We start from the raw sequence: 15,181 nt of genomic DNA on the forward strand, positions 1-15,181 counted from the left end.
GAAGATGAAAGTGCAGGAAGGGGCCTGGGAGTGAAAACTGGGCTTTATCCTACATGTTAGTGCTTCCCAAACCCCAGATACACATTAAAGTCATGGGAGATTTGAAAAGTGTCAGTATCTGCTAGAAGAAACAGCCTACCTAGTGATAATAAGCAATTGTAGTGCCACCTTGAAGTCTCCAAGTACCATTTTCCAGGAAAAAGAACTGGGGGTCCTTGGTGCACAAGGGGTCCTAAAGGATAAAGTACTATAAAAACATAAAGAACAAAAAAGTTTACTGAAACTACACTTGGATGTTGGAGCCCATATCAAAATGCTGTAAAAATTTCTAAAACTTTTTTTTCACTTTAACTCACTGTACGTTGGAATCAAGAAATTAGCATATTAGTATTGTTCCACAGCTCATGTTCCATACTGATTTCTTAAACTGTTTTTATTGGGGTTAAGTACTAAAGCAGAAACATTTCTGTAAATACTATTCTTACATAGGTTGACTAAATTTAGGGCTTGTCCTATAGTACAAGATGAGTGCAAACCACTGTCATACCAGACAGTAAGGAGCTGCCAATGACTACTAAGCTCTAATTGGGATCTCAGGAGCCAATGAAGGGTCTCCCATTGGCCTACAATGATACCAGGAAGGATCACTAAGGATAAGAATGACCACTTCCTCCCTCCTTCCAAACCTTGTATATTGGGCAGAAAAACATCATGAAACCATTTATGAAGTCTGTTACACACACACACACACACACACACACACACGGAAATTGAATCTAATCAAGTTACTAAACCCAACTAAATGAGGAACCTATTAAGTGACTTGGGGAACTCTAGAGGAACAACACACACATCAAAGAGGGAGGTGATTAAAAGGGGGCATGAAGCCAAGAAAACGATCAGCTCATCACAGTGTGGGCCCTACACAGACCAGTTCAAAAGCTAAAACACAAATTCATAAAATAGATGAGAAAATCAGAAATTTGAACACTAATGTTTGATAATATTAAGATGTGATTATTATTGTATTGTGGTTATTGTTTTTAGGGGCTTTCGATGTTTAGAGATATACACTGAAAAGTTCATGGAAGAAATAATATGATATCTGAGATTTGCTACAAAATGCTGCCAAGAATGGGGCCCGGTGAAACAGGATTGGCTACAAGTTGATAATCGTTGAGGCAGGGTAAAAGGCACGAGGGGGTTCATTATACTGTTTGGCTGCATTTCTACTTTTATAGTTTTGAGATTTTTCATAATAAAAACACTAGGCCTCAGCCCTAGAGACCCAAACTCATTAGACTGGGCTTCAGCTCAGGTGCTGGTAGTGTTTAAGTACCCCCAGGTGTTTCTAATGCTTGGCCAAGGTTGAGAACTATTGTATTCATTGGGCCTGTGCTAGAACCCGAGAAAAGATTATTGGAGAGGGAACTGGCCTGGAGGCCAAGGAGGGCACAGTCTTGGGGGAAGTCTTGATCTTGGGGGAAGGATGAGGGAGACAGAGTCAGGGACAGTGCAAAGACTTCAGGATTGGGTTGAGGTAGGATAGAAGATATAAAGATAGGCAAGAAGGAGACAAAGAAACAGTTATTTGTCTTCTTTAAAACTCTGAGCAAGATTCCTGCTTAGCTCCACATGTTGGAATGTTAATTATTAGGAAAATTTGGCAAAACAAGATTATTAGCCCTAAATTTAGTCTATCTCATCCTCCTTCAAGACTAAGGGCACCAAGATAGGAGTAACTGAAGTAATTTTCAAGGTTGGCAGGCATAATCGTTTGATAGTTTTGTGTAACATCTAATTTCAGACCTCCCTAGTAGGATGCCTGGAAGTCTTCCGCCATTGTCCTAACCTACGGTCACCTGGATTCCAGGAAAAGGAAAGCCACAAGATCACCAGTGCAAGTCACCTCTCCCAAACAGGAGAACCTTAGCTAATCCTTAAAACTGGCTTTTGCCTTTGTAAATGGACCAGTCTGAAGCCTTGTACCAGAATGAGCCCCTTCCCGGTGCTCAAACTGGAGCCTTTCCCTATTCTCCCTCACTTTCCAACTCTGTCTAGTACAATGTGTCCTGAAATTCTATTTCTGTGACATGAGTCAACCTGAGTTGAGGTCTTCATCTGGTGACAGGGTGACTGTGGAGTGTGAATCACTGGAATAGGGAACATGTCAGGGCTGGGAGCTTTGGGGGTCTGGGAGAAGGTTCCAAATGTGTTTTGGACATAATGATGTTGAGGAGGTCTGAGTGACTGTGCTGGTGACATCCCCCAGGGAGTACAGCTTGTGGGTGAAGACAGTCATGTGAAGACCCTGAAGAGACACAGAAACCTGAGCCCTAGGGGCTGGGACAGAGGTGGGGTGGCTGCAGCCACTGACAGCATCCAGGCCCTGTCCGTTCCTCGCCTCCCCACCCTGTTCTCCTTCCTCAGATAGAAACCCAAAGGGCAGCTGGACAGGGGCTGTGCCTTGCTGGGCGAGGGCTGAGGGCCTTGGGGTAGTTCCACATCCTGCCCTAAAAGCTCCTGCAGATTAAGACATCTGTTGAACAAATGAATGGCAGGAATGATGCGGAGCTACAGGAAATCCTCACAGCATCAGGCAGGGCCACCTGAGCCAGTGCCCAATTGTTCAGACCAGCTTGAAACAGCCAGTGCAAATCTATTCCACAAACATTCCCTGGATGCCTGTGTCTTCCTGGAACTGAGCTGGGTCAGGGTGAACAGGAAGCCTAGAGCCCGGGAGCTGGAGTCTAGTGGGGGAGCAGGCGGTAAACCAGTAAACAGAGACATACCAGGTTTGGGTTTTATCAAATAAGTTCTCAGCTGGGGGAAGGGCCACAGAATCCCAGAATTACCTCAGGCTGTCAGGAAAGACACCCAACTCCCCAGTTTCTTAAGCAACAACCTCATTCTTCGGCTTGCTAAACCATGAGGTCTAGCTTTCAGTCCTTTGGGCAAAAATGATCCCTGAACCTGGAGGACCCAGGGCTGCTGCCCAGGAGCAGGAACTTACCACTGAGTCCAGGAACTGAATGTAGCACTCCAGATCAGGCCTGGTTTCGCAGAACTGTCGGAAAAGCAGCCTCCCAATTGGCTGCTTGTCACATAAACTGCAATAATCTCTGTCTGGAGATAAGACAAAAAGAATACAGTGAGACCTAGAAGAGGGCCAGGTAGGGCTATCCCGTCAGCCTATACCTGGGTCTACAGCTCCGGTGGGATGGAGCAAGGTGATGATGGACAACTCTTGGGGCCCTATGCATCTCACAAGCTCCGAGACAAGGCAGGAGCAGAAGGCACTAGTCATCAACCAGAATCTATTCCCCACCCACATCACCTTTCCAGCACTGATTCTATATGAAGACTATGGCTGTGCCCCCCTGACCAGCCAGTCAGTATGTCACTTTCCCTGATTCTGGTGACTGGACAAGCAGGCAGGCATGTGACCTAAGGTCATCCAATCAGATGAACTGCAGACTTTGCAGTGGAAGCTGGGGCAGAGGTGCTCAGAGCTGGTAAATGAACAGGCAGAGCCAACCCCCTGGTGATGTCATAGTTCTCCAGATCAAACCATGCCTGCCACCCAAACCACATCTGAAAAGCTTATTTTATGAGGTGACACATTCCCTTTGTTTAGGACAGTTGGAAAAATTTTCAAATTATTTATAATACAAAACATCCTAATGAATATTGTTTAAAAAAAAAAAAAGTTTGACCCCACTGGAGCAAAGCCCACTTTTTAGGATTTTTCAAACCTAGTTTTTCCAGCTGAGGAGCTACACTCATGGAGACAGGAACTGACCCACCCACAGCCACTGAGTAGCCAAGAGCTCTGCAGGAGAAATAGTGCAAGTCTCCTAGCCCTGAGGCCCAGAGATGGAAGTGCTAGCCTTGGGTTACTTTGTTACTTCAAATACCTCACTCACCTCTCTGGGCCTTTATTTCCTCCTCTAAAACCCAAAAGCACATGTATGGAGTTGAGACGAGGGCCCTCTCTAGAATCTTGGTAAGAAGTTTTGCCCAAGCAGAAAGATGCTCAAAGCACTGAGGCAAACTGCATCAGACACTCATAGGGCACTGACATTAGGCCTTCCCATTTGCAGCTGCACTGGAAGCTGTGAGAGCTGAACAGTGACTTGGCTGGAAGGAAGGACCATATCTTTGCTGGGTATGGAGGGGCCAAATCAACAGTTCCTAGAAAGGAGTTCTCTGGAGATACAGACCTAGGGAAGAATCTGAGCATGATCATCCTGCCAGCTCACTTCCATTCTCAGGGTCCCAAAAGGTGTGTTCACAGGACCTGCAGGCAGGGAGCTGTGTGTGGATTCTGGGGCTACTGCATTGGAGTTCAAGCTCCGCCACTTACTGGCTGTATAATCTGGGACAGCCAACTCGACTTTGCTCTTCAGCTTCCTCATCTGGAAGCTGGGTACAGTAATTGTATGTGTCTCCTAAGACCATCATGAGGATTGAATAAGACAATGCCTAGAAAGCACTCGGACCAGAGCCTGGCACGTAGGAAATGCTTAAAAAACACCATCATTGTCATCTTGGATGTAGGCTGTATAGATCTGTGCCATCTCCCTTCTTTGAGGGAACCTCATCTCGCCAAGCCTGAAAAAATCCTGCCCAAGCCTTCTGGTTCTAGAAGCAGATGCCTCTGAGGCTCTGGAGATGAGCATATAACTGAGCCCCAGCCAATCAGTCTTCTCTTTCTCTGTCACAATAAGGTCAAGGATGGGCATGTGACTCAGTCATAGTCAGAGGCTTCTGTCTCCTGACCACGGTGATAGGTTCAGGGGGAGCTCATGACTTGGTCCTGGCCAATGAGGTCAAGGCATGAGCAGACAGTTGGTCACCTCAAGGATGACAATACTTTAGAACGAGATAGACTCTTTCCCTCTAATCAGGGAGAATCCACAGAGAATGAATGAAATGAAAGCAGCTGAGTGGAGAAGAGAGGAGCCCTTGAAGGTACTTCACTGAGGTCAGGCCTGGGCCTGCATGTCTACTTAGCTGATGGGGTCGCTGCTTTATCAGTGGCTCTGGTGTCTGTCTCTTGGAATGAAAAGAAGAGTGAGGAGCTCACAAGGCTCCTTTCCAGGGTACATGGCCTGAGGGAAGGGACTACTTTGTAGCAGTTCATTTTGTAAGTATTGCATGTAGAATACTAAAAATTGTCATCTTCTCTCAAATGGAGACTTTGATCAACAGGGATGATCACCGGCCAAATTCCCCACTCGGGCCTCACCCCACCATGATCTGATGGCTCATTCTAGCCTTGGACTCTTGCCCTAACTCTGCCCTTCAGCATGGGAGCAGGCTCCACCTCTCCAAGCACAGATGGCCCCCGAGTGGCCACTCTGACATGCCTTTAACCTCAGTGTGTGCCAGGTTCTGAGGGGGCTGGGGACGGACTGCCTGGTTGGAAAGGGCAGCAGGCTGTGTGTAGGTGAGCAGACAAGATTCCAAGTGACAGTTATAAAATGTCAAGTTTGATGAGTGTTATTGTCAGCCTCCATGGGGAACCTGGTCTCAGCAGCCCGTGACAGGTCTGCAGCCTGCACCTGTGAGGCCTGGCAGCACAGCCTGACTGCTACCTGCCTCCCACTCAGCTTGAGTCCTCGAGGGGAGGAAAACAAACCTTCGCATTCTTTCCAAATCAGTAGAGCTCTTCCTGCACAAACACAGAACCAGAGTAAATTACCTGTGTCAAACTTCGTTTTATTCAATTACAGGAGAGAGTGCAGTGCTTCTTAAGTGATTTAGGGAAGGTAACTCTCCCCACTTCCAAAAGCAATTATGAGATTTCTCGTACCATATTGTGATTCCTTAAGAGTTTATCTGACAGGATTTCTCCCTCTCCATATGGCATTTGCTGTCAGTATGGAAACAAGGCTGTTATAAACGCACAACACAGTAAACACCATGTGATTCTGACATAAGCTGTCAGCACCTCAGCTCTGTGCCTCTCCCAACTGTACAGAGCATCCCAGGCAAGGGAGCCAGGGAAGAAGTAAAAGGACCCATAATCATCCTTTCAGATTTTTCCCTAGCCTCAATAAAGATAAATGATACCATCTTCTGAGGAAGCACCAAACACAACAAGGAAATCAAAACACAATGTTTGCAGTTCCTATAAAAGTGGATAAGGAAGCAAAAGGATGAAAAGTATGAATCTGGGGATGATCAAGTGCTGGGGCGGTGCAGACCAAGTTCTTGTTGTGATAAGAGCAAACTCGAGATGCTCATTCAGTTGCTGCTGAAGCTGGGCATGAGGAGCTCTGCTGTGAATGCTTGGAGTAGGCCCTTTCTGCTCACGTTAGTGGTGGAAACTGGCTGCACCCAGGTGGTGCAACCCTGATTCCCAGTGTGGGCCTTTGAGCTGCTGAGGACAAGCTCCAGGAGCGGGGGAGCCTTTTCTCTGTCTCTCAGGCTGGGAGAACCTGGAATGGCGTACAACCAGGCACACATGCACAGCATACACAGTTGTGCACACACACACACACACACACACAATTTGGGGTCTTCTAAAACATGGAAATCTTGCTTTGGGCCATATGTTTTATTGGTGCTTTCCTTCAAGCCAGAAAGAAGCTGTTGTGTATAAGGGAACACCAAGTTCCCTGCCTTTAAGTATCTATAAAGGCACACATGCAGCATACACAGTTGTGCACACACACACACACACACACACAATTTGGGGTCTTCTAAAACATGGAAATCTTGCTTTGGGCCATATGTTTTATTGGTGCTTTCCTTCAAGCCAGAAAGAAGCTGTTGTGTATAAGGGAACACCAAGTTCCCTGCCTTTAAGTATCTATAAACCACCCAAGCATTCTGTTTGTTCTTTTGGGCCTTCATTAATTCAACAAATTCACTTCTAAGCTCTCTTATTTCTTGATACTGGAAGGTTCCTTTAATTTTAAGTGTCTCTTTTTAAATTTGGGACTGGGCATATGACCAGTGTAGCATGCTGCTGAGTAGAACTTCAAGAACGGCTTGGAGAAAATGGACAGAAAGCGGTAATTGATTGGGGATGGCCGATGAGGCGGGAGGGAGCAGACGTCACAAGCTGCATCAAGTGAGGGGGTCTGCAAATAAATGTGTTTGGTGCAGAAAATAACCAACTGAACACACACGTGGAAACATGCAGGGACAGCTGAATCACTTCCTTCTTGGGTGGGAATTTAGCTCAGTGGTTTTGCCGCGGGCCTTGCAAAGTCCCGAGTTCAATCTCTGGTACCAAAACCCAAACCAAAACAAAACAAAAAAAAAAAACCACTTTCTTTGCTAGGTCCAGCAGGACGCTTACCGAGTTGTCAACCAACAGAGGGCGCAAAAAGACAAGGGTCCTGTCCTCACCACCTTTACCTGGCAGTGCCTCTTAGTTTGTTCTCAAAATGACCACCTCAGGTCCTTCCCTAAGCATACCACCACTGAAGAAGAGTGAAGTCTCTGCTCTGCCCAGTAATTCTCTGTGTAACTGTGTCCTCATTACTTCCTTTTTAGGCCTCAGTTTCTTCATCTCTAAAATGGGAGTTAAAGTGAGCAAAGGAACTAAATTCCTTTGCAACTTGGAGACCAAGCTCCTTAGGTACAAGATTCACAAAGGCAGAAATTTACAGGGACTGGGTCCAGATTCATGGTCAGTTCTGGAGCTCAGTTTTAATCAGGATTCTTCCAAAGTTCTCTGTCCAGTCCCCGTGGGGATTCCAAGTCTGGCATCATCCCCTACCTCACTTTGGTTCTAAGTCAGAGGTTACCAAACTTTCCCATAAAGACTGGTAGTAAATGTTTTGACCTCTGAAGGCCATATGGTCTCTCTCAACTATTCAAGGGTGCTGTTGGAGTGAAAGTCTTCACAACCATTTATAAACTACCCATGGTTATAAAACTTCATTTACAAGAACAGGTGAAAAGCCATGTTTCACCTGCACTCTGATGCCTGCTTTTCCTAGGCATCCTAGCCCTCCAGCCCTGTATGATATAGTGTTAACACAGCTTCCCTAACTCTCTCTCTTTCCTGGGGTTAGTGAGCCCCTGGATGTCTTGAAAGAACTAGGAAAGAGCTGCTAAGTGTGGAAGAAGACCATGTCACCTGAGCCTGTGACCAATAATAGAAGGGAACAGGACTGAAGTCAGAAAACTCAAGCTCATTGCAGGCTGAGCCCAGAACCTTCCAGTGACCCCTGGAAAAACCCAAATGTTCATCAAAGTGAAAAACAAATGGTAGCCCATTCATATGATGGAATGACATTCAGAAATAAGAAGGCATGAGATAACCATGCATATGGCAAGGATGAATCTTGAAAAAACATCTAAGTCAAAGAACCACACAGAAAAGACTTGCACACTGTAGATTCCAGACATCTAAACTTCTAGAAAAGGCAAATCCATAGTGACAAAAATCAGACCAGTGTTTGAAGGAGAGGGTGTGAGGAGGGGATGGACCATAAAAGCATACAAGGAAATTTTTGGGGTGATAAAAATGTTCTGAATCATGACTGTGATGGTTACATGATTGTCTATCTTTGTCAAAAGTCGCTGAATGGTATACTTGAAGTCGATGAATTTTATTGTAAGCAATAATACTTCAATAAAGCTGACCAAAGGCAAGAAGAAAGGAAATTGAAGTCATATTACCTGAATTCTCTGAGCTTGTTTCCTTAACTAGAAAGTGAGAAAATCCTAACCATGGACTCATTTAAGAACAGGATTGCTCCAAATGAATGTCACCTGGAAGCCTATTGGAAATTCAGACTCCCAAGCCCCATCTTAGACCCCGTGAATTGAAATTTTCCTGGTGGAACCCAGAAGTCTGTTTTAGCACATTTTCCCAACTCACTGGGAAAGCACCAGTTCTTAAATTTTCTAACCCATCACAGACTTACTGTAAAATTCACACCACTCACAAGTTGCTGTGCAATCTGACAACACCTTTCCGCTCTAAGACCTGCCGAATGAGATGAGTTCCTGATCATACTACTGGACACCATTGCCACATTAAATGGCTGCTGAGCTTTTCCATGCATTTCAGGATTTAGCTGGAAGTAAAGAGAGTGCATGAACCACACTGTGAACAGTGCTGCTCTCCAAACACAAGCTGGTTTGGGTCTCGTATTCCTTTCTTAGGAAAGCTGCTCCTTCCCCTCTCTGCAGTAATTCTCTGGATGAGGCCAACCTCAACCTCAGAGACAGGTATGGAGCACAGGCCTTATCAATCAGACTCATTCCTTAACCTTTAATGGGTCTTTTTCTTTCCCTGAGGACCACATGCGGCTGTAGTTGCTGGTGGGTATGTTGTGGTCATGTGGGGACAACCTGTCAAGAGAATGAAGTTCAAATTACAGAAAGTAGAGAAACAGAGTCTTGATATTTGAGTCCTGAAACCAGCCATCCCGGAAGGCATGGGATTTTACCCTTGAACTTTTCAGTTACAAAACCAACAGATTTCCTTTTACCCTTAAGCTAATTTGTTCTGGGAATCAATCACTTAGAGCCAAAAAATGCACCAACTAATAAGTCTTTTGGCTTTAAAGAGTACTTGGGAGACTCAAAATGAAAACCTAGGGCTTTGCAAAAAGTGAAGTCCTCTACCATTGCCTCCACAGCCAGCTGCTACAGTATTTTCAAGGATTTGTCTTCTACCTCCACCACCAAGCAGAATCCTCATGGGGTTTCTCGAAAGCGTGTGTCCCCAACATCTCAAAAACAGCAAAGCCTCACCCATCCTGTCTGTACCTCTGAGGCAGACAGGGCTGCCGTGTTTGGGTGAGGACTTTTCCAGAGCTAACACAGGCTTTGGGGGTCTGAATCTCACCTCTGAGGGCAATCTTGGTAATTTCTATACATACGTTTGTTTTTCACATCTGGAGAGTTACTGTGTAAAGGCCAGTGATGCAACTAAGACATCCCACAGTACATGGCCCCCTGTAACACGGACTATCTGGCTCCACGTGGCAATAGTGCCGCTGAGAGTTAAGCAGCTGGGCTTGCCATGTAGTCTTGGGCAAACACTTTTACCTGAACTCAGATGCTTCACATTGCAAATGGGCAACAGAGTTAGCCCACTGCTGCCGACAACTAATAGCATCATGGGAAGAGCTGGCCCTGTGTCGTCGGCACACTGCTGCTCCCATGTGGTGGTCACTCGAACAGAGCACAATTGCTCTACGAGACTTGGGAAAGAACAACTTTTCCTTCCCTGAAGACTCAGAAAGACAATGGATGTGGCCAGCAAAAGGCGGCTCAACTCCCATCACTGCAGGAGAAGCTCTGCCATCCCTGAGCCGCTGGACTCCGCGCTCTGGGAGGGCCTGCTAGGGCTCTGCCGGCTGCTCTGCCTTTTGCTGAGGCCCCTCTCTGAAAGAAGCCACATGTGTCCTAACAGCACATGCCTGAGGTTAAAATCTCACAACCCAGGCAATTCCTTCTAGACTCATAACCCCCGGTAGACTTAGAAACAGGAATGATATTGATAGTGAAGATAAATAAATGCTGTCATTGTTTTCATTCTTTTCAAGTGACATGAAATGGGAACATACTTTCTTAATTAAGAGTCTGTGGTATGTGGATACTTGGAGGGCAACCAGATCTCCCCCAACAAAAGGCCAGAACACAGGCGGCGAGGACAGCATGGCTCCCCTCAGATGGCCACAAAACCCCAGTGCAGCAAGGCTGCCCTGCCCGCCCGTTGTGCTCTCTGAGAGCTGGCGTCAATCGCTCTGGAGGGGAGCAAGGAACAGCCGTGGCTGAGGGCACACGAGGGGTGACCATGACCGAAACCTGCTTGGGACTGTTTTCATTATTGCCCCAGGCACTCCTTGAACTTGGGCCAAGGAAAATGCACGTTCCATTTCAGAAATAAGAGCAAAAACGAAATGTGACTTCCTGAGGAAATGGAAATGCTAACACCGGAGCCCTTGGAAGTGAAACCACATGTTTATGGTAAACGGTGGTGGGGCTCCAAAAGCGATTCCTGTGGACATCTCTACCAACTGGAAGCCTATTTCACTTTGTTTTATTTTATTTAACTTTGTTTCCCCCAAAATACCAGGTTCCTGGTGGCAGTGGTAGGGGTGCTGATGGAGCCTAGAGCAATACAGGAAACATGTGAGGAGACAGGATTAAAGGCCTCATGGCCTCTGCTGTGCCATATTCCAGGTCTGAAACAATAAACAGAAAAAGTGATTTCAAATCAGCTTTCTCTCAAAAATTCCTGCTAAAGCTGGAAAAAACAATCGGGCGTTTACTCTGAGGAAAAAGTCCTCTGACGCTTGAAAGGCAAGATAGCATCGTGGATAAGGGCAATTCCTCGCAGTCCGCCTCTTGGAAGGAACGGGAGAGGAAAAGGGAAACATTTGGCATTTGGTTAGCAACAGCTGAGTGGGTTCCGATTACTTCAAGAAAGATGTTTTCATGTGAATAAATATGACATATGGCGTATCACACAAACATGCTCAAACCAAGCCCCACCTTCCTGTGTCTCTTGTCCCCCTCATTCTGGTCTCTAGTTTTACTGACTGTCTTGTGCTTGTTAAATCTCTCTGCAGCATCAAACATATACAGCCCAGGTCTTACAAGGTTGCTGGCACCTGGACAAGCCACATGTCAAAACCACTGAGGTGTAGGGTGTTTGCTGCCAGGCAGGGGAGGGAACAGAGAGAGCAAGGTGGTGGTCTGTGGGTCTGCAGATGGAAGAGGACAGAGGCTGCAGATGCTGCTGTGGGGTTCACGGGAGCAGACTTCTTTCTAGAAGCCCCACAGTGTAGGCAAGGAGGTACCCAGGAGTCTGAAAAGAGGCAGGAAGAGCCGGGCGGGGTGGTGCACGCCTGTAATCCCAGCACTCGGGAGGCTGAGGGAAGAGGATTGTTATGAGTTCAAGACCAGCCTGGGCTACATAGTGAGTTCCAGGTCAGTCTCAGCTACATAGTGAGACCCTGTCTCAAAAAACAAAAACAAAAACAAAACAAAACAAAACAAAAAAGAGGCAGGAGGCTGAGACAGATGGAGCTTCAGACATGACCTCCTTATCCTTAAGGCCAAGAAAAGGAAAGAATTTAGATAGCTCCAGGCAGGGGAAGCAGATGAAGAACAGGGCGGGTAAATGGAGGGGGAGGTAGACAGAGGGAGCACACAGGGCCACCAGCCAGGGGGACCTAGGTGCTGGGCAGCATCTGCTGGAATGGGCCTGGCATAGGAAGAGCGAAGGACAGAGAGGGGCCTAGGTTCCAGGCTTGCTCTCAGGGGCTGTCTCTAAGCGAGGGCTGAAACAGAGGCTGGCTCCTCTGCCCAAAGGCTCCGCCATCTCTGACTGCAAACCTGGCTTCTATACCTCTGTACCAGCACTGAGAGGAAATAAGAGCAGTGGAGTCACAGCAGAAAAGGCACCTGGTTCCTGAGTGTTGGTTCTTTAAAATGCTGGGGTGGAGAGAAACACCAATGCATAACCTATACTTGCTTCTATTTTTGTAGATGATTTGCCTTTTACAAATGAATGAAAACAGCTATTCTAAAAACACAGCTGCAAAATCACTGAAGAGCCTAGAAAGCAAAGGACTGTAACCGCCAGACATCCTCCTCCTTGCGTGTAGAGACCAGTAATGTGAGGGTGCTCAGAACTTGTGTTTCACCCTGCATCGCCTAAGGCAGAACCTCCAGTGATCCGGGAGCGGTGGGTGGTGTTGGACCTCCTGGGTTGGTGGCCCAGGGCCTCTCTCACATGTGCCCTGCTTACAACTATCCACTTAGGAGGACATTCTTTCTAGACCCCCTTTTCCTTTTTAAAAAGAAATCTGTGTACATTTGCATACAGTTGTAGAAACTGCAAGAGCCAGGCCATACGCAGATACAGGAAATCAACTCTGTGGGGAGGGGGAGAGCATCTGTGTTTCCTTCCCAGGTGATTCGGGTGTTGCATTCATTGTAAGTCTCGCCACACTGTGTCCCCAGCACCTGGAACAGTGCCAGGCCTAGAGCAGGGTGCAAGAGTATATGTAAAACAAGCAAACAGATCAATTTGACAGGGGAGGGGTTGTGGTTCCAAACCTTAGGCCCACATTCCCTTAACATCCCCCTCACGGTCAGTCTGCCCAAGAAGAGAGTCTCCCCGAAGCACTGGATGTCAGAGTCACTCCTAATGTGGCTACTGTCCAAAGGCAATAAAGGGGCCAATATGGCTCTCTGGGCTTCAGGTGCCAGGGCTGAAGCAAGGCTGGGCCAAGCTGCAGGCTGCACTTGAAACTGCAGCATGGGGAGCCCAGATTTTCCAGGGTGAAGCAGTCTAAACCTAGGCCCCGCCTGGCCTGCAGTTCTCAGAAAAGCCCACTAGGACAAGGCTGGACTTTACCTCTAGCTCCACCTTTTGACACTGTATGACCTTGGGCCCCTAATTTTCTCTAGACCCTGCTGGTACAAAATGATGACTTTCTCCTTGTATAAAAGGAGAGTGAAAATGTCCCTGCCTCCTACGTGGTTAGTCTCATTGGAAGGCTGTGAGTCTAGTGGAGTAGAGACATCAGAGGACATGGACCTTTTTCCAGCCTCATAACCCCCAGTAGTAATTACCACCTCTGGGGTCTTCTAGTATCATTCATATGCAAGCATAAGCTTAAAGGCAGCATTTCCCAAAGGCCTGGATTACAGAGGGAAGGCTTCCACCTCAAGTTCCATCACAATTTGCTGCCTAGCCTGAGGGTAGTTACAGCCCTCTCAAAGCCTCAGTCTCAGAAGCAGCTAAAATTTACCTTTGTATGACAATGCCCTTACCCTTGGGGCTAGCTGCACAGAGCTGCCAGGAGTCAGCAGAAGGTTGGGGCTCTAAAACCTCAAGGCTGGGCCCTCCTAGCCTTCCTAGGCCAAGGCCTGGCTTCACCTGGAGCTATGAGCTAATAAAGCATAAGCCACAGAAAGGCGGGGCCAGGAAGTGGCAGAGCAAGGCCCAGGCCAAGGCAAATAGCAGGCTGTGCGAAGACCTGGCTGTCCTGCCCAGCCCTGACAGGCGGCCTTGCTTCTTCCTGGGCCACTGGCCAGGGTCGAGTGAGGCTTACAGCTGTGCTGACCAAAAGCAGCTTGAGAAGTGAAGCCCTGGAAAGGTGGAGGCAGTGATCATCTCCTGATATCCTGATGTGTCAGTCTGGAGTCCTCCAGTCCTCTTGACATGATTCCCACTGAGGGCTTAGCCAGTCTGAGTCTGCACACTCAGGAAAAGCACTTGGCCTCAGAATGTTCCAGCTCTTTTCAACTCTGCAGTGTGGAAGTTAACCTTAATTTGAAACCAAGTCAGTCTTTTTGTGACAGTGTCCCTTGGCCCTCATTTTGGGGATGCAAAGGACAAACATTTGGAGGCTATTAAGCAGTGTTCATGGAATCTTCTGTCAGATAAGCCTCCAGTTCCCCCAGTCAGCCACAGTGCCACACCCAGACTCTGTTTCCCCAAGGGAGAGAGTGCTGTGGGTTTGGCCTGCTGGAACCCGACCCGGATCTTTGGTGAATAAATGTCAAACTACGTCAAGTCCTTTCCTTTTTGCTTAGCTTAGCCCAGCCTTAGTCTCATGAGGGGTTGGGTTTGCTAATGAGGGAGAAGGGGTGCATTCACAAGCACACGGAGCTCACCCAGAGCTCAATTCCAGACAAGAAGTGTGTGTGGTGGTGGGGGTCATGGTGTTTCAGCAGGATGCAGCACAGGGAAAGCTGGGGCTTGCATTCAGGCCGCACTTAGCAGACTTACAGCACAATGGTATTGGGATTTTAGTAATGGATTTTTAGTTTGGCAGAGCTGGCAGTTTTCAGAAAAGGACAAGTGGAGTCTGACAGTGGCCTTCCCACTTTGGCACTTGGTGTATTATAATTACAACAACAACGACTGAAGCAACAGCAGCTGACACTGCAGGTTACTTTATGCTTACTGTACTGCAGGCATTTCACATGATTGTCTCGTGCAACCCTCACAACTGCCTCTGCAATAGGTGCTGTTCCCAGCCTATATTTTAGATGCTTAGGAATGAGGGCCTGAGAAGGAACAAGGCCAAGATCACGGAGTAAGTAGGAAGCAACTCTGGAGTCTGAACTCAGCTCCTGCTTACAGCAGAACAACTAATCTGCATCTTTCAGCTTCTTGGGATCTTCAGCAGCAGCAGTCAGGACTTGGGAGACTCAGAGGTAGGTGACAGCACACCAA

General features: G+C 47.2%; 1 protein-coding gene and 1 long non-coding RNA gene across 3 annotated transcripts in view; both read right to left on the bottom strand.

The window, feature by feature from the left end:
- The window catches only part of Grk5 (G protein-coupled receptor kinase 5), a 64,058-nt gene extending 60,736 nt beyond the window's left edge, over positions 1-3,322 (bottom strand). For both annotated transcript variants that reach the window (XM_010634522.3, XM_010634521.3), the window contains exons 1-2: positions 3,199-3,322; positions 3,014-3,126 (exon numbers count right to left, since the gene is read on the bottom strand). In XM_010634522.3, coding sequence (XP_010632824.1) covers positions 3,014-3,126; positions 3,199-3,307 — 222 coding nt within the window. In that variant the 5' untranslated portion in view covers positions 3,308-3,322. The remainder of the gene's footprint in view (positions 1-3,013; positions 3,127-3,198) is intronic.
- Positions 3,323-9,170: 5,848 nt separating this feature from the next.
- Positions 9,171-13,825, bottom strand: LOC104869333. Its single transcript, XR_782276.1, has 3 exons — positions 13,749-13,825; positions 11,057-11,168; positions 9,171-9,324 (listed from the first exon to the last, which is right to left on the bottom strand). It is a non-coding gene; the product is annotated as an uncharacterized LOC104869333 (long non-coding RNA).
- Between the last annotated feature and the right edge of the window lie 1,356 nt (positions 13,826-15,181).

The sequence above is a fragment of the Fukomys damarensis genome, unplaced genomic scaffold (genome assembly GCF_012274545.1).
Source record: "Fukomys damarensis isolate Sample0158 unplaced genomic scaffold, DMR_v1.0_HiC HiC_scaffold_8, whole genome shotgun sequence".
NCBI classification, from domain to species: Eukaryota; Metazoa; Chordata; class Mammalia; order Rodentia; family Bathyergidae; genus Fukomys; species Fukomys damarensis.